The sequence below is a fragment of the Drosophila sulfurigaster genome, chromosome 2L, assembly GCF_023558435.1.
Source record: "Drosophila sulfurigaster albostrigata strain 15112-1811.04 chromosome 2L, ASM2355843v2, whole genome shotgun sequence".
NCBI lineage: Eukaryota > Metazoa > Arthropoda > Insecta > Diptera > Drosophilidae > Drosophila > Drosophila sulfurigaster.
Window position 1 is genome coordinate 27878500 of NC_084881.1, and position 26136 is coordinate 27904635.

The 26136-nt window shown below is 41.8% G+C and overlaps 7 protein-coding genes across 20 annotated transcripts; 4 read left to right on the forward strand and 3 right to left on the reverse strand.

Moving 5' to 3' along the window:
• The first annotated feature begins 525 nt into the window (after positions 1-525).
• Positions 526-4486, forward strand: LOC133850405 (uncharacterized). 3 transcript variants are annotated; one of them, XM_062286494.1, is made up of 4 exons: positions 526-544; positions 1628-1751; positions 3441-3527; positions 3593-4484. In XM_062286494.1, exons 2-4 carry the CDS (start codon positions 1682-1684, stop codon positions 4177-4179), a joined length of 744 nt encoding a protein of 247 aa, XP_062142478.1. In that variant the 5' UTR covers positions 526-544; positions 1628-1681; the 3' UTR covers positions 4180-4484. The 3 variants fall into 3 exon arrangements, with proteins under 3 accessions (XP_062142478.1, XP_062142479.1, XP_062142480.1); XM_062286495.1 differs by having other exon boundaries at positions 526-666; positions 3593-4483; XM_062286496.1 differs by lacking the exons at positions 526-544; positions 1628-1751 and adding an exon at positions 3087-3210 and having other exon boundaries at positions 3593-4486.
• Positions 4487-5838: 1352 nt separating this feature from the next.
• Positions 5839-8063, forward strand: LOC133843190 (uncharacterized). 2 transcript variants are annotated; one of them, XM_062276629.1, is made up of 4 exons: positions 5839-6498; positions 6553-6693; positions 6750-7707; positions 7845-8063. In XM_062276629.1, the coding sequence occupies exons 1-4, from the start codon at positions 5960-5962 to the stop codon at positions 7995-7997; spliced, it is 1791 nt and encodes a 596-aa protein (XP_062132613.1). In that variant the 5' UTR covers positions 5839-5959; the 3' UTR covers positions 7998-8063. The 2 variants fall into 2 exon arrangements, with proteins under 2 accessions (XP_062132613.1, XP_062132621.1); XM_062276637.1 differs by having other exon boundaries at positions 6354-6494.
• LOC133843224 (large ribosomal subunit protein mL62) lies at positions 7994-8802 on the reverse strand. The gene is made up of 2 exons (XM_062276671.1): positions 8557-8802; positions 7994-8499 (listed from the first exon to the last, which is right to left on the reverse strand). Exons 1-2 carry the CDS (start codon positions 8716-8718, stop codon positions 8053-8055), a joined length of 609 nt encoding a protein of 202 aa, XP_062132655.1. The 5' UTR covers positions 8719-8802; the 3' UTR covers positions 7994-8052.
• Positions 8803-9121: 319 nt separating this feature from the next.
• On the forward strand, positions 9122-15746 carry LOC133850080 (tRNA (guanine(26)-N(2))-dimethyltransferase). 6 transcript variants are annotated; one of them, XM_062286053.1, is made up of 10 exons: positions 9122-9661; positions 9748-10824; positions 10883-12415; positions 12474-12680; positions 12742-13630; positions 13690-13896; positions 13958-14851; positions 14912-15124; positions 15184-15399; positions 15459-15746. In XM_062286053.1, exons 1-3 carry the CDS (start codon positions 9156-9158, stop codon positions 11046-11048), a joined length of 1749 nt encoding a protein of 582 aa, XP_062142037.1. In that variant the 5' UTR covers positions 9122-9155; the 3' UTR covers positions 11049-12415; positions 12474-12680; positions 12742-13630; positions 13690-13896; positions 13958-14851; positions 14912-15124; positions 15184-15399; positions 15459-15746. The 6 variants fall into 6 exon arrangements, with proteins under 6 accessions (XP_062142037.1, XP_062142038.1, XP_062142036.1 ...); XM_062286054.1 differs by having other exon boundaries at positions 12742-13419; positions 13501-13630; positions 13958-15124; XM_062286052.1 differs by having other exon boundaries at positions 13958-15124.
• Positions 10910-11806, reverse strand: LOC133850083 (uncharacterized). Its single transcript, XM_062286059.1, has 2 exons — positions 11353-11806; positions 10910-11285 (listed from the first exon to the last, which is right to left on the reverse strand). The coding sequence occupies exons 1-2, from the start codon at positions 11804-11806 to the stop codon at positions 11164-11166; spliced, it is 576 nt and encodes a 191-aa protein (XP_062142043.1). The 3' UTR covers positions 10910-11163.
• On the reverse strand, positions 12913-19142 carry LOC133850082 (serine/arginine-rich splicing factor 2). 2 transcript variants are annotated; one of them, XR_009895581.1, is made up of 5 exons: positions 18945-19142; positions 18667-18797; positions 17363-17808; positions 17198-17298; positions 12913-16566 (listed from the first exon to the last, which is right to left on the reverse strand). XR_009895581.1 is itself a non-coding variant. In XM_062286058.1 (4 exons), exons 1-3 carry the CDS (start codon positions 19023-19025, stop codon positions 17403-17405), a joined length of 618 nt encoding a protein of 205 aa, XP_062142042.1. In that variant the 5' UTR covers positions 19026-19142; the 3' UTR covers positions 16760-17298; positions 17363-17402. The 2 variants fall into 2 exon arrangements, 1 of the variants encoding a protein (XP_062142042.1); XM_062286058.1 differs by lacking the exon at positions 12913-16566 and having other exon boundaries at positions 16760-17298.
• Positions 19143-19430: 288 nt separating this feature from the next.
• LOC133850078 (eukaryotic peptide chain release factor GTP-binding subunit ERF3A) lies at positions 19431-25962 on the forward strand. 5 transcript variants are annotated; one of them, XM_062286048.1, is made up of 8 exons: positions 19431-19969; positions 20026-20519; positions 22910-23098; positions 23156-23925; positions 23988-24074; positions 24140-24316; positions 24391-24559; positions 24620-25962. In XM_062286048.1, the coding sequence occupies exons 2-8, from the start codon at positions 20045-20047 to the stop codon at positions 24661-24663; spliced, it is 1911 nt and encodes a 636-aa protein (XP_062142032.1). In that variant the 5' UTR covers positions 19431-19969; positions 20026-20044; the 3' UTR covers positions 24664-25962. The 5 variants fall into 5 exon arrangements, with proteins under 5 accessions (XP_062142032.1, XP_062142033.1, XP_062142034.1 ...); XM_062286049.1 differs by having other exon boundaries at positions 19431-19961; XM_062286050.1 differs by having other exon boundaries at positions 19431-19688.
• Positions 25963-26136: the final 174 nt, after the last annotated feature.

The following is a 26136-nucleotide window of genomic DNA, read 5'->3' on the forward strand; positions in this document are numbered from 1 at the left end:
CTGTGTCGATAATCAGTTAAGTTGAAGTTGCAACAGTTTTGGGATGATTCAATTAGGGAAAAGTTTTGGCGTTGCAATTTCCGAGAAATGAGGACAGTGGCAACCTTTCACATGACGCAGGCCAAGGCAGCGCACACCTTCCACACATACACACACACACACACACGCACACACACACTTAACACACACGTAAGATGCGAGTGTGCAATTGCAGAAATGTGCCAAAAGGCAGAGCCAGAGTCAACAGTTTGCTGGTCAGTCAATTAACTCGAGAGGGAGTTAATGGAGCAAGAGCCGGTCTCCAGCGAAAGAGAGAGCAAACCCAGAGAGAGAGAGAGAGAGAGAGGGAGCGAGTGACGCTCACTCAACAATAACAACAAGGTACGTGAACGTGATGATAATGTGCTCTGTACTCCACCCAAAAGTTTTTTCAAGCCGGAGCTTCATTTTATAGCTGCTAGCCAGCGACTTTAGCGTGTTGCAAGTCCAATGTTCGCTTCGTTCACTCTCCATTTCAGTTGCGGTGCAGACGCGAAACGCGCAGGTTGTTGTTAAAACCCACTAACAACACACAACCAACAACAAAAAATGTGCGCATAAAAAACACAAACCGAAGAAACCAAAACCAAAAACGAAAATATTTATTTGAAAAACCATTTGAAAAATGTACGAAACGTAACACAAAATCTGACAGACAGCGACAGCGACAGTTGAGTAATTATGCCATTTGTATGTGGCTAGTGCAAAAAATATATATTTGTGGCCCAAAACAGAAATGCAGATACAATAACAAAATAAACAATTGTCCAAGTTGGAGTCAACAAAAAATGTCGACAAACTGGGGGAGCTCACTTAGTTTTTTTTGTTTTGTTTAACTGCAGTTTCGCTTTCATTTTTACAAATTCGGAACGCGCGTTGTTTGTGCTCTTGATTAGCAACAATTTGATTTTATGAAATCAAAATACAGTGCGTAAAAAGCAAAAACAACAATAGCAACAATAACAAATATGCCGAAACAGCAGCAGCGGCAATAAAATCGAGCATAAAGCAATCAAGCGACAAGGCCGCATAACAAAAATTTGAACGCTTCGAAATTTAAATGAAAAACCACAAAAAGTTTAAAAATATATTATAAACTAAATACAACATCAGCACACACACACACACACACACATACACAGCCAAGACGTTGAGCTCATTGACGTCTGCTGGCAAAACCTTAACAACAAAAAAACAGCTAGCAACAACAACAACACCAAAGGCACATTGAACAAAAGTGAGAGTGATTTCCAAACCGTTTTTTTTCTGTTTTTGCTGTCCGCTGTCTGTTATTTTTATTTTTTTGATTTTCTGTTTTCGTTTTTTGTTGACGCTTTTTATTCGAGCCAAAGTCAGTTTGCATATCGCGTCGCTTGGGCATATTTGAAATACTTTTTCATATGACGCAGCAACCGCAATGAAACCCAAAATACAAAAAAAACCAGCTTGAAATTATTGCAAAATGTGGCAAATTCTGCACACAAAACAAAATTAACACCAACTCAACATGATATCAGTGTGTGTGTGTGTGTGTGTGTGTGTAATAATGTTGTAATCGATGTTTCACAATGTGTTTTTTATTCGGTAGATTTCATGAGCTAAATGCAAGCAACAAATACAACAAATTCTTCAGCTGCTGATCATGTTTTGGCCAAAACAATTGCCGGGCACTGTTAGCCTGCTTTGGCTGCTACTTTGCCTACTCTACCATTGTAAGTAGACGACAACAACAACAACGATTATCAAAAATCTAAATCGAATTTCAAGTGAATATTTAAGTGGTGCAATAACCGGTTTAACGACAAACACACGAAACTTAAACGAATGAAAAATATAAAAAAATAAACGCCACTTGATTGGCTCCAAAATTGTCGTACTCTAGACTTTGCTCTGTGGCCCAGACTAGACCACGTTAGACCAGGTGAAGCCCCAACAAGCCGGGCCACCAAAGCGCGCTTGTTGAGTCTCTCAACTTGTTGCCGGTCTTTGTGTCAAGGTCGCCACATCTCCTCTCCTCTCTTGCCTCTTTACCGCATTTGCTTCATTCGCAGCTGCGATTCAACTCAACTCGACTTGATTTGATTGTTAGCTACTCTTTGTTTATTGTTATTAGTTTGCGTTTTATTTCTCATATTTGTGCGGCCTTTTAAGCACACTTTAGAATGGGAGCACAAAGTGCACTTTAAGTGTAGCAAGCACTTTTTTATAGAGTTACATAATACACATCATAGGTGGAAGTTTGGAATGATCGTAACTACAAAAGTTGCCTAGGTCAGTTTTCAGTTTCATGTTTAACGACAGCCAAAGTTGTGTGCGGCTTTTACCTTGAACATTTACTTAGAATTAATGGCTACAAATTTATCATGTTACTTAACACTGAACTATGTAAGTGAGAGCGAAAACATTCTACTTTAACTTAATGTATTTTAAAAGTTTTGTAATAGTTAATTCAACTAGATAGAGAACAGATACAATTTTAAATATATATTTATTATACCCGCTACCTATAATAGTCGCGAATTTTAATACATAAAATAATAATAAAAGTCTTTCAGATTCCTGAAAGTTTGGCTGCGATCGAAAACCAATGTAAAACATATTTAAGAAAAACTTTTATATAGGGGAAAACTTTGCTTTGTTGCTTTGGCTTACAATCTGGTATATTTAGGACTCTACAGTATATTTTGAATGTAGTACTATATAAATATACTAAATGTTGGTAGATTTTGGTATTATTGTGGTTTATTAAAGTAAGAAACAAATAGATAATAAAAAGCAACAACATTAAAGTTTGGGAGACAAGAAAGAATAGCTAGTAAACAAAATAATGCCTTCAAACTAATAAATCAAGTTTCCATCAAGATAATTTTGAAATCAGGAAAAAAATTCATACTTCAAACAAATATAAAATATCCAAAAAAGTTTCTTAACAATTTCAAAAATTTATTGCTGAGTAAGCTACAGAAAAATAATTGATATTTTGAGCAATTATTAGAATCCAAACATAAGATTCAATTTCTAACCAATTCCAACCATTATTTAATATGTCAACTATATGATATAGTGGTCAGATTCTGGCACCAATTAAATTTCAAATTATAGCTCTAGTCAAGTATAAACACCTGTGATTCGAGACATTAACCAAACTCTTCAACTCAACTCAACTCATGAGTAGGTGTGACCTTCTGTCCGTCTCTAAGCCAAGTTTTATGGCTGGATAATATCTGAGCTTATCCGCTTAGCAATTCGTCACAAAATGACAGCCAGTCATAAAAAAAAAGTCAGGCCATAAAACATGCTTGTTGCGTAATACAAACAACAATAACAAAGAGGCCTAAATTGAAAGTCTCAAGTGATGTTTTTGCGCTAATGATTAATGTAAATTGAATTTATCTTTGCAGCACAAAATGCCGATGGCTTCATTGTGCCGGAGCAGGTGCCGTCGGTGCTCTCGCTGGTCTACTCAAATATTCCCACCATCAAGAAAGGTGAGTCTGTATTAACTTTTGGCCTCCCATCAACTGAATAATGAATTCCTCTCTATGTTCGATAGGCACCGATTCACGTTTCGGCTTTGGCTTTCGACTGGGCGAACATGCGGATTTCCAAGTGCTACTCGAGCTTGGACCACAGAAGGAGACCCGTCCACTGGGTGATCCCAGCAAATACGATCAATCCTTTAACAAGCGTCAAGTGAGCGCCCAGGAACAACGTCAACATCTGCGACAACAGCAGCTTTTGGCGACCTCAACGGAGCGCAATGCGGCCAGCTGGCTGGAGACCTGGTCGAATGGCATGAAGCCGCAGGAGAAAGTCCAGACAGCTAAGCCCAAGCCTAGAAGCAAGCAAACAGAAGCTGCCACGTTGCCTGTAAGACCTCAGATGCCAACGGATGCACTGCAGCAGCTGCAACAGCTCTACAAGATGGCCAGCACAGTCAGCGAAGCATCCACAACAACAACAACAACAAGTGAGGCGCCCTCATCAACGGGCGCATCTCTAAGCTTGGGTGTCCCCAGTGGATTCAAATTGCCACCGCCTGTTTTAGCACAGGACTCCAATGCATTGGGCGTTCTTAGTCCGAAGAAAAGCAGTGCTGACATTACCAAGGATCTGATGAACGTCAGTCTAGAGGCTTAGGTTGTATTTTAGAAGTATTCACATTCATACACCCATATCTCGCTTAGCGACATGGCAGATTCACATATTATTCTTAAAAATTCGGTTTATCCCACTTTTTAGGCCAAGTTGACGCCATTAAGCGAGGTACAGAGGTGTACAATATTTCCCTTATCTCTTTATTTGTAAATATGTAATTCCAATTGGCTTTTGAAGCTTTCCAGTTTGTAGTAGTAACAATTATATAAGGCATAAGGCAACATTAATGTGTCAATAGCGAAAATACGTACATAGTAAAGTCATTTGAAAATAAACATTTTTACGATAAAACAAATTGCTATTTTATTATCAGCGCCAGCGATGCCAGTTACATGAAAACGTAACGGATTACACGAACTCATAACACTGTAAGACCGTAACCGGTATAAAATACTGAAAAGTACTAAACTAACTTATTTGGTATTATCGTAGCATAAACCTGCAGCGCATTGAAAAATGCCGTTACATGATTTTCAATGGAGGAATTTTAGCAAAAATGCTAGTTTATAATAGAAAGGTTTACTAACATGAAATCAATTTAATATACTCACTTCATTATGGGCATAAGCTGCTAATAGAGGCACGCAAGGCAAAAGACATTGCAGTTGAGAGACTTGAGCGTTGCGCGCCGCCAAAATTTGATGGCGTCAAACGCCCAAACGCACAAAATATTTTCACAGAACAAAAAAAAAACAAACAAAAACCCACTTTAGCACAACAACTAAGACACTTTGTAGCTAAGAGCTATCATTTTATCTCCACAACACTTTACACTTTAAAGAACACATATTTTTATAAGAATTTAACAATTTTCTACTGAGCACAATTTTTTGCTGGCAACTTTGCGCGCACTTTTACTTACAATGTTAACTTTACAGAAGCCATTGCAGTTTTTACAATTTCCGTCTATATAACATAGCTGCAGACTGCAACGTTATTGCTTCTATGTTAGCAAAAAGCAAAAGAAAAATGTATCATTTCCAATACAAATGCTCTATTTATAAAGGAATAAATATGTAATTTGTTTTTAGCAATTAATGTGATAAGTAACCTAATAGCTTTATTATAAAAAGCTACACAATAAAAGCGCATGCACTTTAATTCGACTTCCTCATCTTTAAGATTAGATACCTGTGAAAGTGCATTATATTTGTAGTTGGCTTTATTGGTAGCAAATGCTTAAGATAGTGATCTGGGCATTTTTAAGATAACTTACACATGTTTAATCTGAACAATGTCAATTCAATTAAGAATGTTATAAAAACCCATATCTACATTAGACAGACAAAATGCATTAATGTACCAATGAACAAATCAAGCACAAGTTTAGTATAAACATACGAAAAGTGACAGCCATGTTCATATTTATTGCAATAGTGAGAATCACAAATAATAAATTTATTAAAAAGAGGCATTCAATTGTAATTATTTTTATTGTTTATTTATTAATTATTTATATTAATTTATATTTATAATTATATAAAATTATTCAATTCGACAAAGCGACAAATGTCATTCTAATTGTGACGTGTGTTGGCTGCATAACACTTTAGTGCTGCAGCTCTGTTACTTAACAGAGCTTAGGAGAAGAACCGTTATCAGTCAAATCAGAGAAGAACGCGCGCAAGAATTTTGCATTTTGCATTCCAGTATAAAACAGATTATTGCAGTTGTGGGACGTTTTTTGTTTGCATTGTTTTATTGTGCAGTTTGTGTAATTTATGTAACTTTTGTGTATTTTTGTGTAAAATAAATAGCAACAATGTCCGATGCGCCCGCTGTGCTCTTTACAATAACAATTCCAACTGCTCAGGAGGAACAGCGACTAAAGGAAAACTACAAACGACAGTTGAACGAAGAAGATGGGACAGCAACAACAACAACGACAACATCAAGAACAACAACAACTTCGACTTTGAGGAGCACGTTGTCATCGCATGCCGAGTTATTGCAACCAGCTGCATGTGCAACACAGCTGACAGATGGGGCAACGTCACAGACCGAGGATCTTGCCACCATGCCACTGGACACCGCTATGGAGCACGTGCTGCGCCAGCTACTGCGTAAATTCCAAATATCGAATGCTGTGTGGATGCGCAGCCTAGATTCGAACGCCTATCAGATCACCTTCACCTTGGAGTTCAACGAGATTTACGAGAGTCTTTACGATGCACTGCAGCAGTGGGGCATCGGAGATCGCGAGGGTTCCACGGTGTCAGTGTTGAACTGCATCGCCTCCAAGTCGTCTACAGATAGTAGACAGCAGTCAGAAAGTAAACCCGCTGATTCAGCCAGCAGTGAGTAAGTTCTTCGAGGGTTTTATTATTATCCAAACTAACTAATCAACTCTTTTAGTAACAATAACCATCCGCATGGCACTTGGAATCGCTTCATGAACTCGGTGCGCTCGCGTCTCAATGTGGCGCAAATAGTGCGAGATGTGCGCCAGGATGCGACCATCACCTTTGACTTTTGCATACTGCTCATCTCGGCGGCGTAAGAAGACTACAAATCCTAGCCAGCTACACAAATAATTCTTCCTCTATGTACAGCATTCTCGCCTCCTTTGGCCTCGTGGAGAACAGCACCATCTTCCTGGCCAGCAGCATGCTCATCTCACCCTTGATGGGTCCAATTATAGCTTCCATCTTTGGCACTGTGATCGAGGAGCGTTCGTTACGTCGTCTGGGCATGCGCAACGAAATCATTGGCATCCTGATGGCCACGCTGGTGGGTTTCCTCTTTGGCCTGGTCGTCTGCACGACGGACAAGAAATACGGCATTGGCGAAGGACTCACCACGGAGATGTTGTCACGCTGCGATCTTCATTCTCTGGTTGTGGGCATCTTTACGGCCATTCCATCGGGTGCAGCAGCTGCCATTGGCATCTTGGGTGGCAATATTGGTTCGCTGGTGGGCGTGGCGATCTCTGCCTCACTGCTGCCACCAGCTGTCAACTCGGGACTGCTTTGGGCTGTCGCCTGCATCTACAAGATCTTCGAGAACGACGATTCGCTGTACAAGGATGTGGTCAAGTCGCGACACTACTCCAAGAATCAGGCCACCGAGTTGGCTGTCTTGGGCAGCATTAGCATGTGCTTGACACTCTCCAACATTCTGTGCATCTATGTGATGGGTATTCTGGTGTTGAAGGTGAAGCAGATTGCTCCAGTTATTGGACGCAGCAATCGTCAGTTCTGGACGCGTGACATCAAGGTGCCCCGAAGCGATGCAGCCATCATTGATGAGATGCTGGCCAGTCTCACCAAGGACGACACTCAAGTCATCAACGAGGCCTTTCTGCGGCACCTGGATGAGTCGGCGTATCAACACACTTGGTCGCCACGCAGCATTCGCCACAGTTTCTCCACTCAGTTGCCAGTGGCTGATGTGGCCACCATTCACCGCCTGGAGGAGCTCTACACGCAGTCGTTGTCCATACCGGAAGAGACAAGGCGTCCTAATGGCATAGCACGTCGTCACACACGTGCCGGAGACATTCAGGATACGGTAAGCCAAATAAATGAAGCAGATCACATCCTATCTCTAAATATGCTTCGCAAGTCTATATACTCTTCGATCTCCCTTGATTCCAAAGATCGACCTAATAATAACTCCCAAATCTTGTTTATTCTTTATACTTCCAGCGACCCCGCTTCGCCAGCATGCCCTCACATCGGATTCGGACTCACAGAGAACATCTTGTGCCGGAGACTGTGATAAATTTGCCTGTGCCACGCTTTACGGTGACACCTGCCATAGAAGAGCAGCCGTTACACAAACAACAAGAGGACACTTGAGTTTAAGTTGTTCACTGAACCAAAGCTTTATGTAACAAATTTTTGCAAATAGAAACTAAAAATCAACTCCACTTGGTGCACGACGATCGGCTTTGACCTGAGAGCGATCTCGCTTCAGTTGCAGACGCTGTCGTGCTGCCTTTTCTTGACGTCGACGCAGCTTTTCCAGAGTCTCTTCACTGGGTGCGACGGGTTCCACCTCTTGCGCACGAATCACGGTGCGCAGCTTCTCAAGCGCATCGGCCAAATTCATTTGCTGTGAGCGCGTTAAATCGCTTTTTATGAAATAGTAGCCCTCCTTATTGAGCTTATTGGCCAGCACCTGGAGCAGCTTCTCACGCGTCTTCGTTGGAATCCATTCTGCTTCCGCTAGCTTGAAGCGTATGTCCACTTTGGTGTTCACTGTGTTCACGTGCTGTCCACCGGGACCCGAGCTGCGACTGTAGCTGATTTCTAGCTTATCCATGGGTATGTAGCCAGTGAACTTGTCACCGCTGCCGGGCTGCAGTAAGACATGCGTTAGTAAGTAGTATAAATGAATTTAATGTTTTTTACTCACTGGAGGCGGCGGCGTGTAAAGCTGTAGTCGAGCATTGGGATAGATTTTGTCGAGCGACAAGTCGCTTTGGTAGGACAGCTGGCGGCCCAGCAAAGTGGCGCTGCTGTAGCCACTGTTGTTCTGCCGCAGCACACTAATGAAAGCACGCGTTATTTTATTCATATTTATTAAAACAAATTACTCTAAATGCAATTGAAACGAACTAACAGCGGCGGCCTGTTACGACAACTACAAACAGCTGATTGCACATCGCGTTGCCAACTATCACAATTTGTGACCTGCCTCCACCTTTTTTCTTTTTGTTTGGTATATACTACCTTTGCGCTTGCGAAAATACTTTTTTATTTTATTTATTATTTTTATATTTTATTTAAATACAGATTATTAGAGAATTATTAAAATGAATGAACAATTATTAATAAGTGGAATTATTTAGTACCGTAAAAACAATTAGAGTCTAATTATTAGACAAACCCCTAAGTGGAGTGCAATCAGCTGTTAATTATGTTTGTGGTATATTTTGTGCCATAAAGAAGTTAATTTTGTGTGACTCTTGCGATCACTTTGCATGAAAACGTGTTGTGAAAACAAACCACGAAATGGAGGTGGACGAAGTGAAACTCGAGGAGACGCCGCCGGCAAATCCCAATCCCAACATTATAACTGAACGTAATGCGAACATTATATCGGGTGGAAATGTCTTCTACAATCCGGTGCAAGAGTTCAATCGAGATCTGAGCATTGCAGTGCTAAATGTGCATTTCCAACGTCTGGCTAAAGAGCGTGCTGAAAAGTTGTTGAAGCAGCAGCAGCGCAGCAAGCTGAAGCAACAGGAGAATGGCGAGCAGCTGACGCCAACACCAACAGAGGCAACGTCACCAGCCAACAACAATTATGTTGCTGGCACCAAATATGACGATGGCATGCGTATTTTGGAGGCATTGGCGGCAACGGGATTGCGTAGCATACGATATGCTCAGGAGATCGCTGGCGTCAGGCAGATCATTGCCAACGATTTGTCGCGCCAAGCTGTGGAGTCCATCAACACCAATGTGCGCCACAACGGAGTGGAGCATTTAATCGAGTCAAGTCATGCGGATGCCATGTAAGTTGCAGGCGAATGCTTCAGGAGAAGATTTTTTTGTGATAGGTCGAAAATTCCGGTGTTCTAATCTACTATTAACATTGCAGGACGCTTATGTACACTTCAACTGCACCGGAGAAGCGCTTCGATGCCGTCGATCTGGATCCTTATGGCTGTCCGAATCGCTTCCTTGACGGCGCCATGCAATGCATAGCCGATGGCGGATTGCTGCTAGTTACAGCCACCGACATGGCGGTGCTGGCTGGCAATGCACCCGAAGCTTGTTATGTGAAGTACGGATCGGTTCCGTTGCGGATGAAGTGTTGTCACGAGATGGCATTGCGGATACTGCTGCACTGCATCGAATCGCATGCGAATCGTCATGGCAAATACATTGAACCGCTGCTCAGCATCTCGGCGGACTTTTATGTGCGCATCTTTGTGCGCGTATACGCTGGCCAGGCTCAGTGCAAGTACAGCATGAGTAAACAGTCGTGGATATATCAGTGCACCGGCTGTGAAACCTTCACACTTCAGCCACTGGGCACAGTGCGAGCCAAATCTGCCGAGCAGCCGCATCTGGTCAAGTTTGGCATACCAACAGGACCAGCGGTGAACACACTGTGCGAGCACTGCAATCATCGCCATCATCTGGGCGGTCCTATTTGGTCAGCGCCCATTCACAACATGCAGTTTGTTGAGCAACTGCTGGAGGCGGTGCAGACAACGCCACTGAAGGAGCTGGGCACACAACGTCGTATTGTTGGTGTGTTGTCGGTGGTCCAAGAGGAGCTGCCAGACATTCCCTTGTACTACACGCCCGACAAACTGTGCTGTGTGCTCAAGCTGGAGATCGTGCCCATGCTCAAGATGCGCTCAGCTCTGCTGCACGCTGGCTATCGTGTCTCCTATTCTCATGCCAGCAAAAACTCACTGAAGACAGATGCACCTCCGGCGGTGCTCTGGGATCTGCTGCGGTGTTGGAGCAAACGGCATCCGGTGCGCGAGGATCGCAAGATACCAGGCACGCCATTAGCTGCGATCTTAGCGAAACCTTGTAGCCAGGATTACGAGTTCGATCAGCTACATTCGGCTGCCAATCCGAGTAGTCGCAAAAATGCCTTATCGCGCTTCCAGGAGAATCCAGCGCCACACTGGGGACCAGGCACGAGGGCCACCATTATGTAAGTAACTAGGGAATACAATTATCGATGCATTTAATACCATTCAACTATCTTCTAGGATTGGTGAGAACAAGCTGCCGAAGAGTTATCGTAACCAGAACAAAAAACAACGACACAAAGCGGCCCAGCAGACGACAGCAGCTGCTGACGAGGAGGCGTCGCCTCCGCCAAAGGATGAACTGCTGTCCAGCAAGAAAGCGAAGCTGTCGCCGACGACTGCGTGACCAGCTTCATATCGTCGCTCTGTCAATTTGTATTTGCAATTTGTCCCAAATAATTACGTTACAATTGAAAACAACAAAATCAACTGTCTGGTGTGGTTTATGAATCTTGTTTGTGCTAATAGCGGAAGAAGTTGCCATCGGATGTCTGGCGAGAGAAACCATTGTTGACCAGCTGCGTGTGGACGCCACTGCAGATCAGCTTCACACTGGACGGATGAATCTTCTCCTTGATGCCACCTACAGGCAGAGTAAGATAAGTCTCACAATCGTTCAATATTATATATTGGATTTTTGTGTCGCTTACCTATGCTCAATGGATGACCCAGTGCATCCTCCATTTTAACGCGCACCACACGCGTATTGCGCAGCACCCGAAACAGATTCAGTTTGCTCACAGCGCCCACTTCTCGCTGTCCGTGGGGTGCCGACCAGCTCATCATGGCCGGACACGTGTCGCGCTGCATCAGCACATCGATCTTGTCGGGAAACGTTTCCCGTCCATGATCGTAGCGTGCCTGTAACTGCAGATCCAGTGAATCCTTTGGTATATTCACATTGCCCCTGAATCGCTTGCTATAGCGCACCGAGCTCATCGTCTGATGGTAGAACAAACGCTCGTGCGGCTTCAGATGGCCATGCCAGTTGTCCGATGGATTCGCTGGTGGCGGAGGCTGCGGCATGCGGCAGATGTAGGTGCCCTCCATGCGCAGATCTGGTTCGTAGGAGTCATTCTTGGCTATTTGATTTCGATACGTCATCTCGAGAGAATTTATATTGAACTTTTCAACAACAAAAAATGAATTCCTTGCTACTGTTTATTTTTGTTTGTTTGCTGTAGTGTTGGAAACGTCGTGTAGTCAACATAAATAACAGTCTAATATCGAATTCCCCCCTCCCTAGTCAGCTTTTATGGTAGTATGGAGGAGCTTTGCCTGTCATGCCAAAGTTTTGATTTCTTTACACGTGTTTATTCCATGACATTTGTCGACGCTGCTTTTAATGTTTGAAACGTTTTTTTGGGTCAATAATAAAAGGGCTGATATTCACCACTCAAAGGTTAAAGGGTATCAGAAGAAAATCCCAACCGGTATAGAACAGACCTCATCAAATATATATATTCTTTATCAGCATCCAGAGTGCAGAAAAAGCTCAAAAAGTAAAAGTAGTAAAAGCAACGATAATCTCGTCTTGTGTCGCTATTTTGATAACCCGCAATTGACGTATGGCTCTGTTTTAGGTATTTAAGATCTGCCCCTTAAGCGGAAGATTTGCAGTTCTTTGAAATAAGTGATTTTGTGCGAATCAAAATGAAAATTATATTTTTGGGGCTGCTCATCGCAATCCTTGTTGTGTACGGCCATGGAGATGTGAGTGTCCTAACGAATCAGCTTTGAAATCATTTTAAGTCTCCCATCCTATTCATAGGTTTCCAACGAACCAGCCGATGGGTCGGATATGAAATGGTTTTTACACACATTGAAGGAGACTATACAATTTGGGATGCACGAACAGTCTAAAGCTATTAACGAGGAAAACGAAGTTAATGATACGAAAACTAAACAAATAGAAAAATATCAGAAGGAGAATGTCGACGGTGATCAAAAATTATCGGTTATAAAAGATCAACTGTCTGTGAGTGCGCCTATCAAATCGCCTTTGAAATCATTCTAAAAGTCTAATTCCCCATTCGTAGGATCCCAATTTATCAACTGAGCTGAGGAGTGCTTTCCAAAGATTTGTCGATATAGTAACTGAAGCAACCCGAAATTCAAAGAAGTGGAACGAAAAGCGTATAGAGGAATTAAACGAAGAAATCAGACGATCGCGTGAGGGTTTTGAACAGTTGAATATATTTTTTGCCCAATTTGTGAATTCAACACGTCGCTTGATCGATAGCTACCCGCAGTATGCGTAAAATTTGCCGGATTTTTGTGTGCTCAGTTTAATAATTCTCCTCAAAGAAGATTTCATTGATTATTGTCTACTTCTAGGAGAGAATTTTAATAAATAAAATGAATTCCTAGCAAATTTGTTGTTGCTGTTTTTGTTTGGACACGTTGCGTCGTGTAGTCAACATAAATAACAGTCTAATATCGAATTCCCCTCGCTCTAGTCAGTTTTTAAGGTAGTGTAGAGCAGCTTTGCCTCTCATGCTAAAGTCCTAAAGGGCTTTTGATTTCTTTACATGTGTTAGTTTCATGACATTTGTCAATGCTGTTTGAAAAGTTTTTCGGGTCAATAATAAAAGGGCTGATAATCACCACTCAAAGGTTAAAGGGTATCAGAAGAAAGTGCCAACTAGTATAGAACAGACCTCATAAAATATATATATTCTTTATCAGCATCCAGAGTGCAGAAAATAGCTCAAAAAGTAAAAGTAGTAAAAGCAACGATAATCTTGTCTTGTGTCGCTATTTTGATAACCCGCAAATGACGTATGGCTCTTTTTTAGGTATTTAAGTTCTGCCCCATACGCGGAAGATTTGCAGTTCTTTGAAATAAGTGACTTTGTGCGAATAAAAATGAAAATTATATTTTTGGGGCTGCTCATCGCAGTCCTTGTTGTGTACGGTCATGGAGATGTGAGTGTCCTTAACGAATCAGCTTTGAAATCATTTTAAGTCTCTCGTCGTATTCATAGGATTCCAACGAACCAGCCAATGGGTCGGATATGAAATGGTTTATACAATCGATGAAGGAGATTATACAATTTGGGATGTACGAACAGACTACAGCTATTAACGAGGAAAACGAAGTTAATGAGACGAAAGCTAAAAAAATAGAAAATTATCGGAAGAAGATTGTCGAAGGTGATCAAAAATTATCGGTTATAAGAAATCAACTGACAGTGAGTGTGCCTATCAAATCGCCTTTGAAATCATTCTAAAAGTCTAATTCCCCATTCGTAGGATTCCAATTTATCAACTGAGGTGAGGAGTGCTTTCCAAAGATTTTTCGATATAACAGCTGAAGCACTTCGAAATGGAAAGCAGTGGAACGAAAAACGTATAGAGACATTAAACAAAGAAATCAGACAATCGCGTGAGGAACTTGAACAGATGAATATATTGTATGCCCAATATATGAATTCAATACGTCACTTGATCGATAGCTACCCGCAGTATGCGTAAAAATTGCCGAATTTTTGTGTGCTCAGCTTAATAACTCTCCTCAAAGAAGATTTTTATTGATTATTGTCTACTTCTAGGCGAGAATTTAAATAAATAAAATGAATTCCTAGCAAATTTGTTGTTGTTGTGTTTGTTTGTTTGCTGTAGTGTTAGAAACGTTCGTAATATCGAATTCCCCCCTGCCCTAATCAGCTTTTAAGGTAGTGAGAAGGAGAAGGAACCAAAGTCCCTAAGAGCTATTTGATTTCTGTTCATGTGTGTATTCCATGACATTTGTGGATACTGTTTTTATACCCGCTACCCATAGGGTGGAAGGGTATTATAACTTTGTGCCGGCAGGAAATGTATGTAACAGCCATAAGGAGGCATCTCCGACCCTAGAAAGTGTATGTCTGTCTGTCCGTATGAACACCTAGATCTCAGAGACTATAATAGATAGAGCTATTATTTTATCGACAGCTTTTTTATGTTTGCTCGCAGTTCAAGTTTGTTTCAAATTTTTTCCACTTCCGCCCAATATTTTTATTGAAAATGGGTAGCGGGTATCTCACAGTCGAGCACACTCGACTGTAGCTTTCTTACTTGTTGTTGTAGGAAACGTGAGGTCAATAACAAAAGTGCTGACACTCACCACTCAAAGGGTAAAGGGGTATCAGAAGATTGTGTCGATAGGTCAGTAGCATCACAACACATGATTGAAAAATTCGGAAATTCAAATCAAAAGCCTTGTAGATTACATTGGTAGCATTGCTGATTTCTCGGCTTGCGTCGCTATATTGATAAGCCTCAAATTTCGTCATATGGTTCATTTTTAGGGTATTTAAGTTCTGGCATTAAGCGGAAGATCTTCAGTGCTTTGAAATACGTGACTTTGTGCGAATCAAAATGAAAATTATATTTTTTGGGCTGCTCATCGCAGTCCTTGTTGTGTTCGGTCATGGAGATGTGAGTATCCTTAAAGAATCAGCTTTGAAATCATTTTAAGTCTCTCATCCTAAACATAGAATTCCAATGAGCCAACCCATGTGCCGGCAATAAGTACGTTTGGAGACTTGAATGCTCATTTGTTACAGAGTGCGATAGACTCAAAGGCAGCAAGTGATGCCGCTGCGAAAAAACTTGCTGACGCCCAAGTTGAGAGTGCTAAGGAAATAGAAGATAACCGGAAGCAGGAAGAAAAATGGGCTGAAGACATATCGAGCTTGAGAGCTCGACTGTCTGTGAGTGAGGTTAATAGATCAGTTTTGACATTATTGTAAGAGTCTAATTCCATTCGTAGAATCCCGATTTATCACCTGCGTATAGAAGTATTATGCAAAGAATTCTCGATGTACTAATTGAACGTGACCAGAAACTCAGGGATATCCACCGAAGACGTGAAGAAGATCTAAAAAAAATTGACGATGACATTAAAAAGTCGCGTGAGAAAGACGAAGAGATGGATAAATTGTTTAATCAACATGTGCTAACCGTTAGAGAACGCATAAATAGCCCGATTTTGTAATATTCTTATTTGAGAGAATTTAAATAAATAAAACATTTCTTAGTGTTTTGAACGTTTTTTAAATCTTTATTGTTCTTATCAGTTTGTTAGTTTCTAGGCTGCAACATAAATGTAAATAGTTAGCAACTGTTAAATGTTTCGACTTACCCAGAGCCCGTCTTTAAGATGATGATTTTATACAGACAAAGTTTTGTTGCTTGTGGCTTTGGAGATCCCCACAAGTCGTTTTGTCGCTCGGCTCTCTCGTTGGGACATCAGCTACAAATTTGGCTAAAGTCAAAAGTAGGCACAGGAAACAGCAACAGCAACTGCAGTTGAAGAAACACGAACAACGCCGATGAACAGCAGCAACCAATACGAACAAGGAGTGAAGCAGCGAAACGCCAATAACACAGCGAAAATTGTTGGCAGAGACGCAGACACACACATAGAGCTTCTCAACAGCAGCAATTTGTGTTTGTGTGTGTGAGTGCGTGCGTGTGTGTGAGTGCGAGTGGGGAAGATCGAAGCAGCAGCAGCAGCATCAGCAGCGCATTGAAGTTCGCCGATAACAGCTACAGCAACAGTGAGAGCACAGGAGCGGGGGAGCCTGAAGAGCAGCAGCATAACATTAACAGCACCATTTTCGCTCTCCGCTTACGACACCGACGTTCGTCGTTGCTCTTTTAGTTGAGTACGTCGCTCTCTCACGCACATGAGTTAAGAAAATCACACGCTGCTCTTTGCTTCAGCTCTCTCGTGCTCACTTTTTCGCTCCCTCTCTCTCTCTCTCTTCTACGCCCACGCACAGCGACAGCGACAGCCAGCCATAACATTTACATTTACATTAACAGCAACAGCAACACGGCAGCAAGGACTGCAACAACCGCCGCCGCACACTTGCCTGCGTATATATAAATGTGTAAAATGGTTGGAAAGCTTGTTAATAAAGTTTATCATAAATGATACACATAGAAACGAAACAGAAACGAGCAACTCAAAATCAAAACTAAAATGAATAATAAAAAAATATATATAGATTTGCCGCCCTTCTAAACAGAATCCTCAACCTTAATTAGTTATTAACGATGCAAGAGTGATTTCGATTTCGAGTTTTATTTTGAAGTGCTACACAAATTGGTAATGGCGACCAAATTAAATGCTATATAGTAGTTCCCTAAGTACCCTCCCTTCTCATTCTTTCGTTATCTTCCTTTCTTACATCCTCTTCAATCTTCGCTTTTCTGTCTTGAGCAGACAACTCAAAAAAAAAAGTAAGCGCAAAACCAAACTAGAAAATAAAGCGGAAAAAATATAGATAGAAACGGGCTAAATTCTAAACTCCTATTCTATCTGCTCTTTACTAAATTTTCTCATTTTAGTTTTTTTGTTCTTAATTTGATTTGTGGTTGTCTCCAACTTAAAAAATAGTGTACTATAAATATTCAGTTTATATAAGTATAGTAGTAGCTGTGTGTGTGTGTGTGTGTGTGTGTGTGTATGTTTAAGATTTGTTGTTTTTTTGTTTTGTATACCTGCTGTTCTGGTACACAGCATGAGATGATCAGATGCAGCCCGCTTGAAGAATTCTTCACTTCCCTGGAGTTGTCGTTATTCCCACAAGTCAATTACAAGGCTGTCAACAACATAGATCATATTAACAATGGATTACAATCAATAACAGGGCGTTGTCTACTCACCTTATCGAACCTACATATTATGGAACGTATTCAGCGCTTTTTAGGAACGGCTGCGACTACGCGAGCCACCTGCTCCTAATCCACCACCACCGCCAATGCCATTGCGACTGTCACCACGCACCGGACTACGCGAGAATTTGCTGCGACGTCCGGGTGAGCGACTGCCGGCAGAACGGGAACGTGAGCGCGGTGAATACGATGAGCGACGGCGTGGACTGCGTGAGCGACGTCGCATCGGTGAACGAGATCGTGAGCGGCGTCGTCCACCAGCTCCGCCACCGGCACCAGCGCCTAGCCCGGCACCACGACGACTGCTGCTGCTGTTGCGACGTGTCGGCGACGAGGGGCGTCCATAGCGAGCCATTTGAACACGCAACTCCCTGCCGTCCAGCATGCGGCCATCCATGGCCTCCAGTGCGTCCTCGGCATCGCGCTTGTCATAGAAACTGGGAAGCAGTTGGAGAAAAAGTTATTGCCAATACTTGACTTGGAAAAAAGCTATTGCAAAAAAGATGTCAGCGTAGAGATAGATTCAAAATTACTTTTTGGAGTTCTAGGTTTGAAAATGCTAATTTCTTTATTTTTAAAAGATTGTAGTATTCACAGTAAGTTGGCTAGTATAAGTTAGAGTAGGCAACAGTTGCAAAGGAACACATTTAATCTGGCATTTTCGATTGAAGTACGATCCACAAAGGATCTGTGCTCAATAGAAATCGAATATGCAAAGGACTGCTATTAAGACTGTTAAAACTTGTTTAACAGTGCTGCTATCTAACATTTCATGTTTCGGTTAACCAAGCAGCTTACCATGTGACAATGCCAATATTATGTTATGTTAACAACAATTTCATATGTTGATTGAATTCGATGTACTATCTAAAATGCGGTTGTCAGTATATCGCATTCGAGAATGCTCGATTATAGCTATACGTATGTGGTATTCACAGTAGGTTGGCTAGTACAAGTTAGAGTAGGCAACAGTTGCAAAGGAACACATTTAATCTGGCATCATTACTTGCGAGCTTGATAACATCGAGTTAATCATGCTCAATTAAACGTAGAGATGCAAATAAGATAGCTAATTGTTGTATTCACAGTATGTTGGCTAGCAGGGTTTTGGTAGGCAACAGTTGCAAGGGAACACAATTTACTCTAGCATCACAATTGCTGGGAATGCGAACACAATAATTTGTTTGCATTGTTATTGACGCAAAGTATGCAAATATGTCCGACCTAACCTCATAATTTCGATAACCTCTACAAGTGGCCTAACGAAATAAATAGATATATCGAATGCTACTCACCGGACGAAAGCGAAGCCACGACTTTCACGTGTGTAGCGATCGCGCGGTATGTAAATATCGCCAACTTCACCACAGCGTTCAAAGACACGACGCAAATCCTCAGGTGTGGTGCGATATGTGAGATTGTCGACCTATAGTGAAATATATACGAAAAATACGTATTAACCAGACATGCATATATAAGTGAAAGGTTATCTAACCAAAAACAGTAATCGCCGGCCGCCATTTTGTCTGCCGCGTTGCTGTACTTTCTAATTTTGCGTTGTTTTTGTACTTGCCTTTAGCGACACCATTCCATCAATTCGTGGCGGAGGACGAGCTCCTCCACCTGCACCACCGCCACTGCCACCGGTGCTCATTATTCTGTTTTTATTCTACGCACTATTTAAATTATTAATAATATTTTGCAAAGCCTTTTTGCTTTTACGTTCCTGCCTGCTACGTGCGCTTGCTCTGCTCAACAGTGGGACCGCAATGTTAATTGAAAAATATACCGTAATACTGCATTTCGATTGGGCGCAGAGTTGATTTTTGTGTTGCACTACTTTGACATATTCGATATATGAAGATAAAGTTGGCAGGCCCATCGATTGAAACAAAAAAAAAATGATTAGATTGTTAATACTAAATGAATTACGTAAATTAAATACGTTTTATATATAATCAAGTATATGTAAATGTTTCAGCTTATGACAATTGTATATTATTGTTTCTAAAAATTCCTTATCTGTTTTTAGTTTGCATCGATAAGAAAAACTTATCGATAGTCTCCATCCCTGGCTTTGGCAACGCGTGGCGGTGAAACGTGTAAAATTTTTTGTTAGAATTTGCATCAATTCGCAAATTTCTACCGCACAAACAAATTTGTTTTTGTTGGTCAGTCAATTTACAACTGTGCATGAGCAGAAATTAGGCAGCGACAAGTGTTGTTGCAGAGAATAAAAACGGTGTTGAGCGTGTGAAAAGTTTTGTTCGTCACACACACACAACATCATAATTGTGTCGTACTGCCAGACAGTGAAGTGAGTGAAGAAAAGTGGCAAGTAAAAAAAGTAGCAACGTTTTTAAGTTGGCTACGACGACGTTGAAACAATAACAAAATATATCACTAATCTAAAAGGCTGGTCGCCTGCCCCCTGCCCGCTACTCCTCAAACTACAAATAAAACAACGACGACAAGACCGCGTGTTTGTGTTTGTGTGTGTGAAGAAGCAGCGAGGAAGAAGAAGAAAGAGGGCGAAAGTGTGTCGTCGTCGCAGTGTGTCTGTGAGTGTGCTGCGTTGCCCTCTGTGTGTGTGAGTGTGTGCGTGCGTATGCAGTGAAAATTTCCACAAAGAATTGAAAGAGATTTTGAAACAGGCAAACAACAGCAACAACAATGGCCGCGCAGGAAAACACGGAAATTACAACAAAATTCAGCAAGCTGAATGTGAATGCAGTGGAATTTGTGCCCAGCTTTAATTACAGCAGCGCTGCCAGCGCCGCAGCTGTTGCAGCCGCCGCTGCCGCTGTCGTCGTCAATGCGCCGCCGCCGTCGTCACAACAGCAGTCGACTCCAGTGGATAATGCGGCTGTTGCCACTGCAACTGAAGCAGGAACTGGATCGGTGCCGGTTTCGGGAAGTGCCACACCTGCCACAACGCCCGATTCCACGGGAAGCGTTGGCTCCACAAATGCATTAAATGCCGCCGCCTCCGCTGGCGTTGCAGCAGCAGCGCCGTCATCGGGAGCAGCATCGAACTCGGCGTCGCCAGCGCAAGGTTCGCCAGTAACCACGCCTTCGACGGCAACGGCGGCAGCGCTGCCGCCCATTGAGAACATCAATGCAGCGGACAAAGTGACAGCCAACAATGGTAAATATTACAACTCCCTTTATACACACGTACAAAAAAAGCAAATACGCACACATAAACACACACCCACACGTATATGTTATTGCTGTGTGTGTGTGTGTTTTGGGGGGTAGTTTAGAAAAACTTGTTGTTGGTGGTGTTGGGCGCATTGAACTTTTACTGTGTTGTGCTCTTGTGACGTCACGCGTCTAGCTTTTTCTTTTGATGTGCGAAAACAAAGACAAGCACCTTGTTCGCTGTCATTCTTCGTTTTGTTGCTCATTTCACCTGCAATAACGAAAATTGCTCCTTAGGTTAAAGGCTTATCGCGTAACATAACCTTAAAGGCTGCATAGTCTATTTCTATCTTTCTTTTTTGTTAATGGCAATTTATTTGCATGCGACTGCATTTGCTATGCTTCCCCCGTCCGCTTTCCCAATCCATTAACCTGTATTGCATGTGTGTGTGTGTCTTGAGCTCATTATCAACGCAGCTGTTCACACTGTGTTACACTTATTTTGCCATTCACTTGTAAATGGTGATGGGTAAAATTGTTATTGCTGGCTAAACATATTAATCGTTTAGCAATCATCGTTACTTGCACTGTTGTGCCTCAGCAATGGCTGGCTGCTATGACACTTGACGTTCGGCGACTCGTTCGTTGATCGTTGTTGTCTCGCGTAACTCAAAAGCGGTTCTTGCTGGTTCACGAAGTTGTGTGGAGCGCACTCGCTAGCGAACGTTAGCTCGTTTACTCGTCGTCACATGGCCCATTGAAGCAAAGTAAGCAAACCAACACACGCACATCAACACCAACACGCATACGTTGGCGTTATATTTGTTTTTGCTTTTGCTCGTTGCCAGGCGCAAGCCAGTTGCTGTTGTTGTTTTTATCGGTGACTGCGACTGTTGCTGGCTCTGTTGTTGTGGCCCAAATGGCAGTCGTCGCTCCGTGTTCCGTGCTGTGTGCGGTGGTTTGAACCGCTTTCAACTTGATTTTGAATGTTAGTCGCCTGCTTGCAGCAGCAGCGGCAGCAGCGCGACGTCGACAAGCAGCATGAGCAGCGAATGAGCGTCTAGTAATGTGAATTTATATTTTTTGTGTGGATTTTTTTGCCCGTCGTCGTTTGTGTTAGCTGCTTTTTTTCCGCTTTGCGCGCCGACGGCTGAAAACACTTGCAGAAGAAACGCGCTGTCCGTTAAATTATTTTCTTTTGAATTTCGGCTGTTATTTTCTCATTTCAATTCACACAAATATGTTTCGGAAAGGCGGAGGCGGTGGCGGTCGTTACATTTACTCAAAGAAAATACACAAAAGTTAGTAAACGTCTCGACCAAAATGAAATAATCTGCGCGCGCAGAGTGAACGAACATAATTTTGTGTGTGTGGCCAGATTTGACTAGTTTTAACTGCAGCTATCGAGTTGCGGCTCACAAATACTATACAATATAAACACACACACAAGTGTAAAACTAAAATTACATGCATACAACTCTTTCGCTCGCTCTCTCCCGCATAGAGCCAACATAATTTTGAAGGCGCGAGTGCTGTGTGCATACGTTTGTGTGTGTGTATGTGGGTATTGGTGTTGTTTGTGCTTCTGCTAATGACCTGTCTCTTCGTCTCCCCTCTTCGCCAACAACAACTGCCTCGTGGCGGCCTGGCAAGTGTTCCCTGGAATTTTACTAGCAACTCAAATGCACGTTTAGCACGTTGATGCCGAGTGTCAATGACTCACTCATTTAGCCAACGAGGCGTTAATTATGAATACTTCCATCCATTCATTCTTCACTTTCCCCGTCATTTTCCTCGTCTTTCTCTTACACCACGCACGATAATCATATCAGAATTGCACAAAAACAAATAACACCTTGACGATTACTTGCAAACCAGGGATATCGATAACACGCAGTAAGGATCCGATTTGAATTGTCGATTCAAAGCACGCAAACTTTAAAACTAGTGATGACGATAACACTTCATAGTCCGATATGCTATTATCCGCTGTGTTCCGCTTTTCGTTATCGATTTATGCAGCGGGAAAAAGGGGAAATAACTAGCTGTATTCAATTTCGTCAAGTTGGCAATAAATGATAAGAACTTTTTGTTTGTTGTTCAACGGGAGGGGATCATAATTGATAATATTTGTGCAATTTCATGCGATGTGTCAACACAGAAGTGTTGCCAACAACATACCGCGTGCTTCAAGTATCAATCTGAAAATGCTTGCGTAGTCATTAGATACTTTACATATTGTATTGTTTATAGTATGTCTTCATATGCTTGATGATTTGCATACTTTATGCATGTAGATTGCAAGTTACACAGATACCAGTTTTGCATGTTGAGTCACCATTAACGATAAGTAAAATTCTTTTATTCATATGAGATTTATTTGCATTGTCGTAGAAACCGATCCTGCTGACAGCTGGGATGTGGAGGAGGATGCGATCATAACACCCGAAGATGAGGAGGCCGAGGACACTGAATTCACGGAGGGCGAAGCCACGCCGAAGGTCTCAAAGAAAAAGGTCGTCAAGGTGGAGGAAAACAGAAGCAAGCGCGAGCATGTCAACGTTGTGTTCATTGGACATGTTGGTAGGTTCGCTTCAAATATATCTAAAGATCCCTACTAAATGGATTCTCTTCTTTTAGATGCTGGTAAATCAACAATTGGTGGTCAGATCATGTCCTTGACGGGCATGGTGGACAAACGTACTCTGGAGAAATATGAGCGAGAGGCACGCGAAAAGTCCCGTGAGAGTTGGTATCTCTCGTGGGCGTTGGACACAAACCAAGAGGAGCGCGACAAGGGCAAAACTGTGGAAGTGGGACGCGCCTTTTTCGAAACAGATCGCAAGCATTTCACCATTCTGGATGCGCCAGGACACAAGAGCTTTGTGCCAAACATGATTGGTGGTGCGGCGCAAGCAGATCTCGCAGTGCTCGTCATTTCAGCGCGAAAGGGCGAATTCGAGACGGGCTTCGATCGAGGTGGACAGACGCGCGAGCATGCGATGTTGGCCAAGACGGCGGGCGTTAAGCATTTGGTCGTGCTGGTCAATAAAATGGATGATCCAACGGTGAATTGGGATCAGACGCGATACAACGAATGCAAAGACAAGATACTACCATACCTCAAGAAGCTGGGCTTCAATCCAGCCAAGGATCTTACCTTTATGCCTTGCTCGGGTCTCAGCGGCTATGGCCTCAAGGACCAGGTGCCAGAGACGCTGTGCACCTGGTACAGAGGGCCTGCCTTCATACCGTTCATCGATGAGCTGCCCTCGCTCAATCGCAAAACAGACGGCCCCTTCATCATGCCCATTGTGGACAAATACAAGGACATGGGCACAGTAGTCATGGGCAAAGTGGAGTCTGGTATGGCGCGCAAAGGTCAAAACTTGCTCGTGATGCCAAATCGGGTAAGTTCTCAAATCGCTTATAATGAAAATAACTCCTCAACTAATGTAATGTTTCTTTGCAGACGCAAGTTGCCGTGGATCAACTGTTTTCAGATGATTATGAAGTGACATCTGTGGGTCCTGGCGAAAATGTCAAGATCAAGCTGAAAGTATGTGTATCAATATATCTATAATGATTGAATCAATAACAATCGAATCTTATTCTCTTAAATAGGGCATCGAAGAGGAGGATGTTTCGCCCGGTTTTGTGCTCTGTGATGCCACCAATCCCATAAAAACGGGCAAAGTCTTTGATGCTCAGGTCGTAATTTTAGAACACAAATCAATTATCTGTGCTGGCTACTCGGCCGTCATGCACATACATTGTGCCGCCGAAGAAGTAACGGTGAAGGTAATTACTCGAATGCCCATATATCTTGTTTTGGAACTCATATTGAAGTGCTTCTCTCTCTCTATATTTGGCAGGCACTCATCTGTTTGGTCGACAAAAAGACTGGTGAGAAATCAAAAACACGTCCACGATTCGTTAAACAGGATCAGGTCGCAATAATGCGCATTGAATGCTACGGAATGATTTGCCTTGAACAGTTTAAGCTATTCCCCCAAATGGGTCGCTTTACGCTGCGAGATGAAAGTGAGTATTCAACTCGAATCAGTTTTGTATCAAACTAATGTGAAATATCTTTTCTTATAGATAAAACTATTGCCATCGGCAAGGTACTCAAGGTGATCGAATAAATTGAGCCAAGCTATATTCGAGCGCCCCGCCTTTCACTGCGGCTTTATAGCATCAACAACAACTGCACCATTCAACAACGTATGCCAGACGACAGAAATGAAAATAACGCCAACCGCCAACGCCACGCTTTCTTCACAGAATTGACACACACTTAATTACACACTCAGCTCACACAACAATTAAGTTACTTTACTTTCTCCACAAACATTACGTATGCAGAACAACAACAACAAACAAACAACAATAGCAATTGATTAGAGAAGGTTTATAGCAAGTATCTAAGATAGAAATCGAAGCAAAACGTGAGAAATATAGTTCGGTAGAGAGACAACAACAAAAAAAGGAGAGAGAGATAGTGGATAAAAGAGAGATTGATCAATCATGAAGCGATTGAGAAAGAGAGCAACAGAAATGCATTATATATGAATATAAACAAACTATATTATGTATAACTAAATCATGGAAAATTAACAAACAAAGATGTACTATTTATATATACATACATGCAATATGTATGAGTGAAAGAGAGATATTGTCGGTTTATGATTACGTTTATTCAATGAGCACCACGTAATTGGGAATTGTTTTGGCTTGTGTTGTGGCCAACTCAAGGACATTGAGCATCAGCTGCAGAGATCAGTTTATTACTTGTAACTTGTAAGCAAAAAAACATTATATAGTATGCGAGTCGTGAATTTTTTAAAACTAAAAGCTGCAAGCTAAACAATTTTTATATTTATACAAAAACAAAACGTAAACGATAAATAGTTGCCAATCCTCCTCCCCCCGCGCTCCTATGATTTCCCTGCGAACTCCCCCCGCCCTAATGATATGTTTTTGCTTCTCTGCCTTTGATTTTGTTACGCGCCGCTTATAAACGGGAGATGATGATGTTTATGTCAGTAATATTACGATTTAATTCTACTATATATATTCTTCAACGAAAAAAGAATCGCTTTATATTAATTTTAAGCATAAATTGGAAGACGTTTTGGTTAAATTGTTAGCTCAAAATGATGAAACTGGTAAAATGTGTATGAAAATAGTAAGCGGAAATCAATAACTTAATTTCTAATTGTTAATATTAAATTCTAATGTTCGATATAAACAATTTTATTTTTGCTGCTTCACGACACTGATTTGATTTTATGAACATATATTACATTTCTTGTATAATTAATTTAGTTAATTCAAGGCAACAACCGCATTAAAACAAAAAACAAAACAAAAACGAACCAATTATGAACCGAAATAAAGAATGCCTTTTTTGCTCTTTCTATGCAAAGAAAAAAAAACAACATTATGTATCCTATTTGATGTATGCTTAAATTCAAAAGTTCATTTTGATTTATAAGTGTAATCACAAATGTATTTTTATAATTTTCTTCATATCCAGGACCAAGACGCCAAGACGGTTTCAGCTACTCACATTATGAGCTCTCATCGACCAGCTAGCTGTTTGTATATGTTTT

Bases quoted from the DNA above. Each gene is read 5' to 3' on its own strand.
- LOC133850405 (XM_062286494.1), top strand. From the start codon at position 1,682: ATGTTTTGGCCAAAACAATTGCCGGGCACTGTTAGCCTGCTTTGGCTG. The intron at 1,752-3,440 runs GTAAGTAGACGA...TTATCTTTGCAG, and splicing joins ACTTTGCCTACTCTACCATT to CACAAAATGCCGATGGCTTC. The intron at 3,528-3,592 runs GTGAGTCTGTAT...TATGTTCGATAG, and splicing joins TATTCCCACCATCAAGAAAG to GCACCGATTCACGTTTCGGC.
- LOC133843190 (XM_062276629.1), top strand. From the start codon at position 5,960: ATGTCCGATGCGCCCGCTGTGCTCTTTACAATAACAATTCCAACTGCT. The intron at 6,499-6,552 runs GTAAGTTCTTCG...CAACTCTTTTAG, and splicing joins GCTGATTCAGCCAGCAGTGA to TAACAATAACCATCCGCATG. The intron at 6,694-6,749 runs GTAAGAAGACTA...CTCTATGTACAG, and splicing joins ATACTGCTCATCTCGGCGGC to CATTCTCGCCTCCTTTGGCC.
- LOC133843224 (XM_062276671.1), bottom strand. From the start codon at position 8,718: ATGAATAAAATAACGCGTGCTTTCATTAGTGTGCTGCGGCAGAACAAC. The intron at 8,500-8,556 runs GTGAGTAAAAAA...GTCTTACTGCAG, and splicing joins TTTACACGCCGCCGCCTCCA to CCCGGCAGCGGTGACAAGTT.
- LOC133850080 (XM_062286052.1), top strand. From the start codon at position 9,156: ATGGAGGTGGACGAAGTGAAACTCGAGGAGACGCCGCCGGCAAATCCC. The intron at 9,662-9,747 runs GTAAGTTGCAGG...TTAACATTGCAG, and splicing joins TCAAGTCATGCGGATGCCAT to GACGCTTATGTACACTTCAA. The intron at 10,825-10,882 runs GTAAGTAACTAG...ACTATCTTCTAG, and splicing joins GGCACGAGGGCCACCATTAT to GATTGGTGAGAACAAGCTGC.
- LOC133850083 (XM_062286059.1), bottom strand. From the start codon at position 11,806: ATGACGTATCGAAATCAAATAGCCAAGAATGACTCCTACGAACCAGAT. The intron at 11,286-11,352 runs GTAAGCGACACA...CTCTGCCTGTAG, and splicing joins GGGTCATCCATTGAGCATAG to GTGGCATCAAGGAGAAGATT.
- LOC133850082 (XM_062286058.1), bottom strand. From the start codon at position 19,025: ATGAGCACCGGTGGCAGTGGCGGTGGTGCAGGTGGAGGAGCTCGTCCT. The intron at 18,798-18,944 runs GCAAGTACAAAA...ATTTCACTATAG, and splicing joins ATGGAATGGTGTCGCTAAAG to GTCGACAATCTCACATATCG. The intron at 17,809-18,666 runs GTGAGTAGCATT...ACTGCTTCCCAG, and splicing joins CGTGGCTTCGCTTTCGTCCG to TTTCTATGACAAGCGCGATG.
- LOC133850078 (XM_062286047.1), top strand. From the start codon at position 20,045: ATGGCCGCGCAGGAAAACACGGAAATTACAACAAAATTCAGCAAGCTG. The intron at 23,099-23,155 runs GTAGGTTCGCTT...CTCTTCTTTTAG, and splicing joins TGTGTTCATTGGACATGTTG to ATGCTGGTAAATCAACAATT. The intron at 24,317-24,390 runs GTAATTACTCGA...TATATTTGGCAG, and splicing joins CCGAAGAAGTAACGGTGAAG to GCACTCATCTGTTTGGTCGA.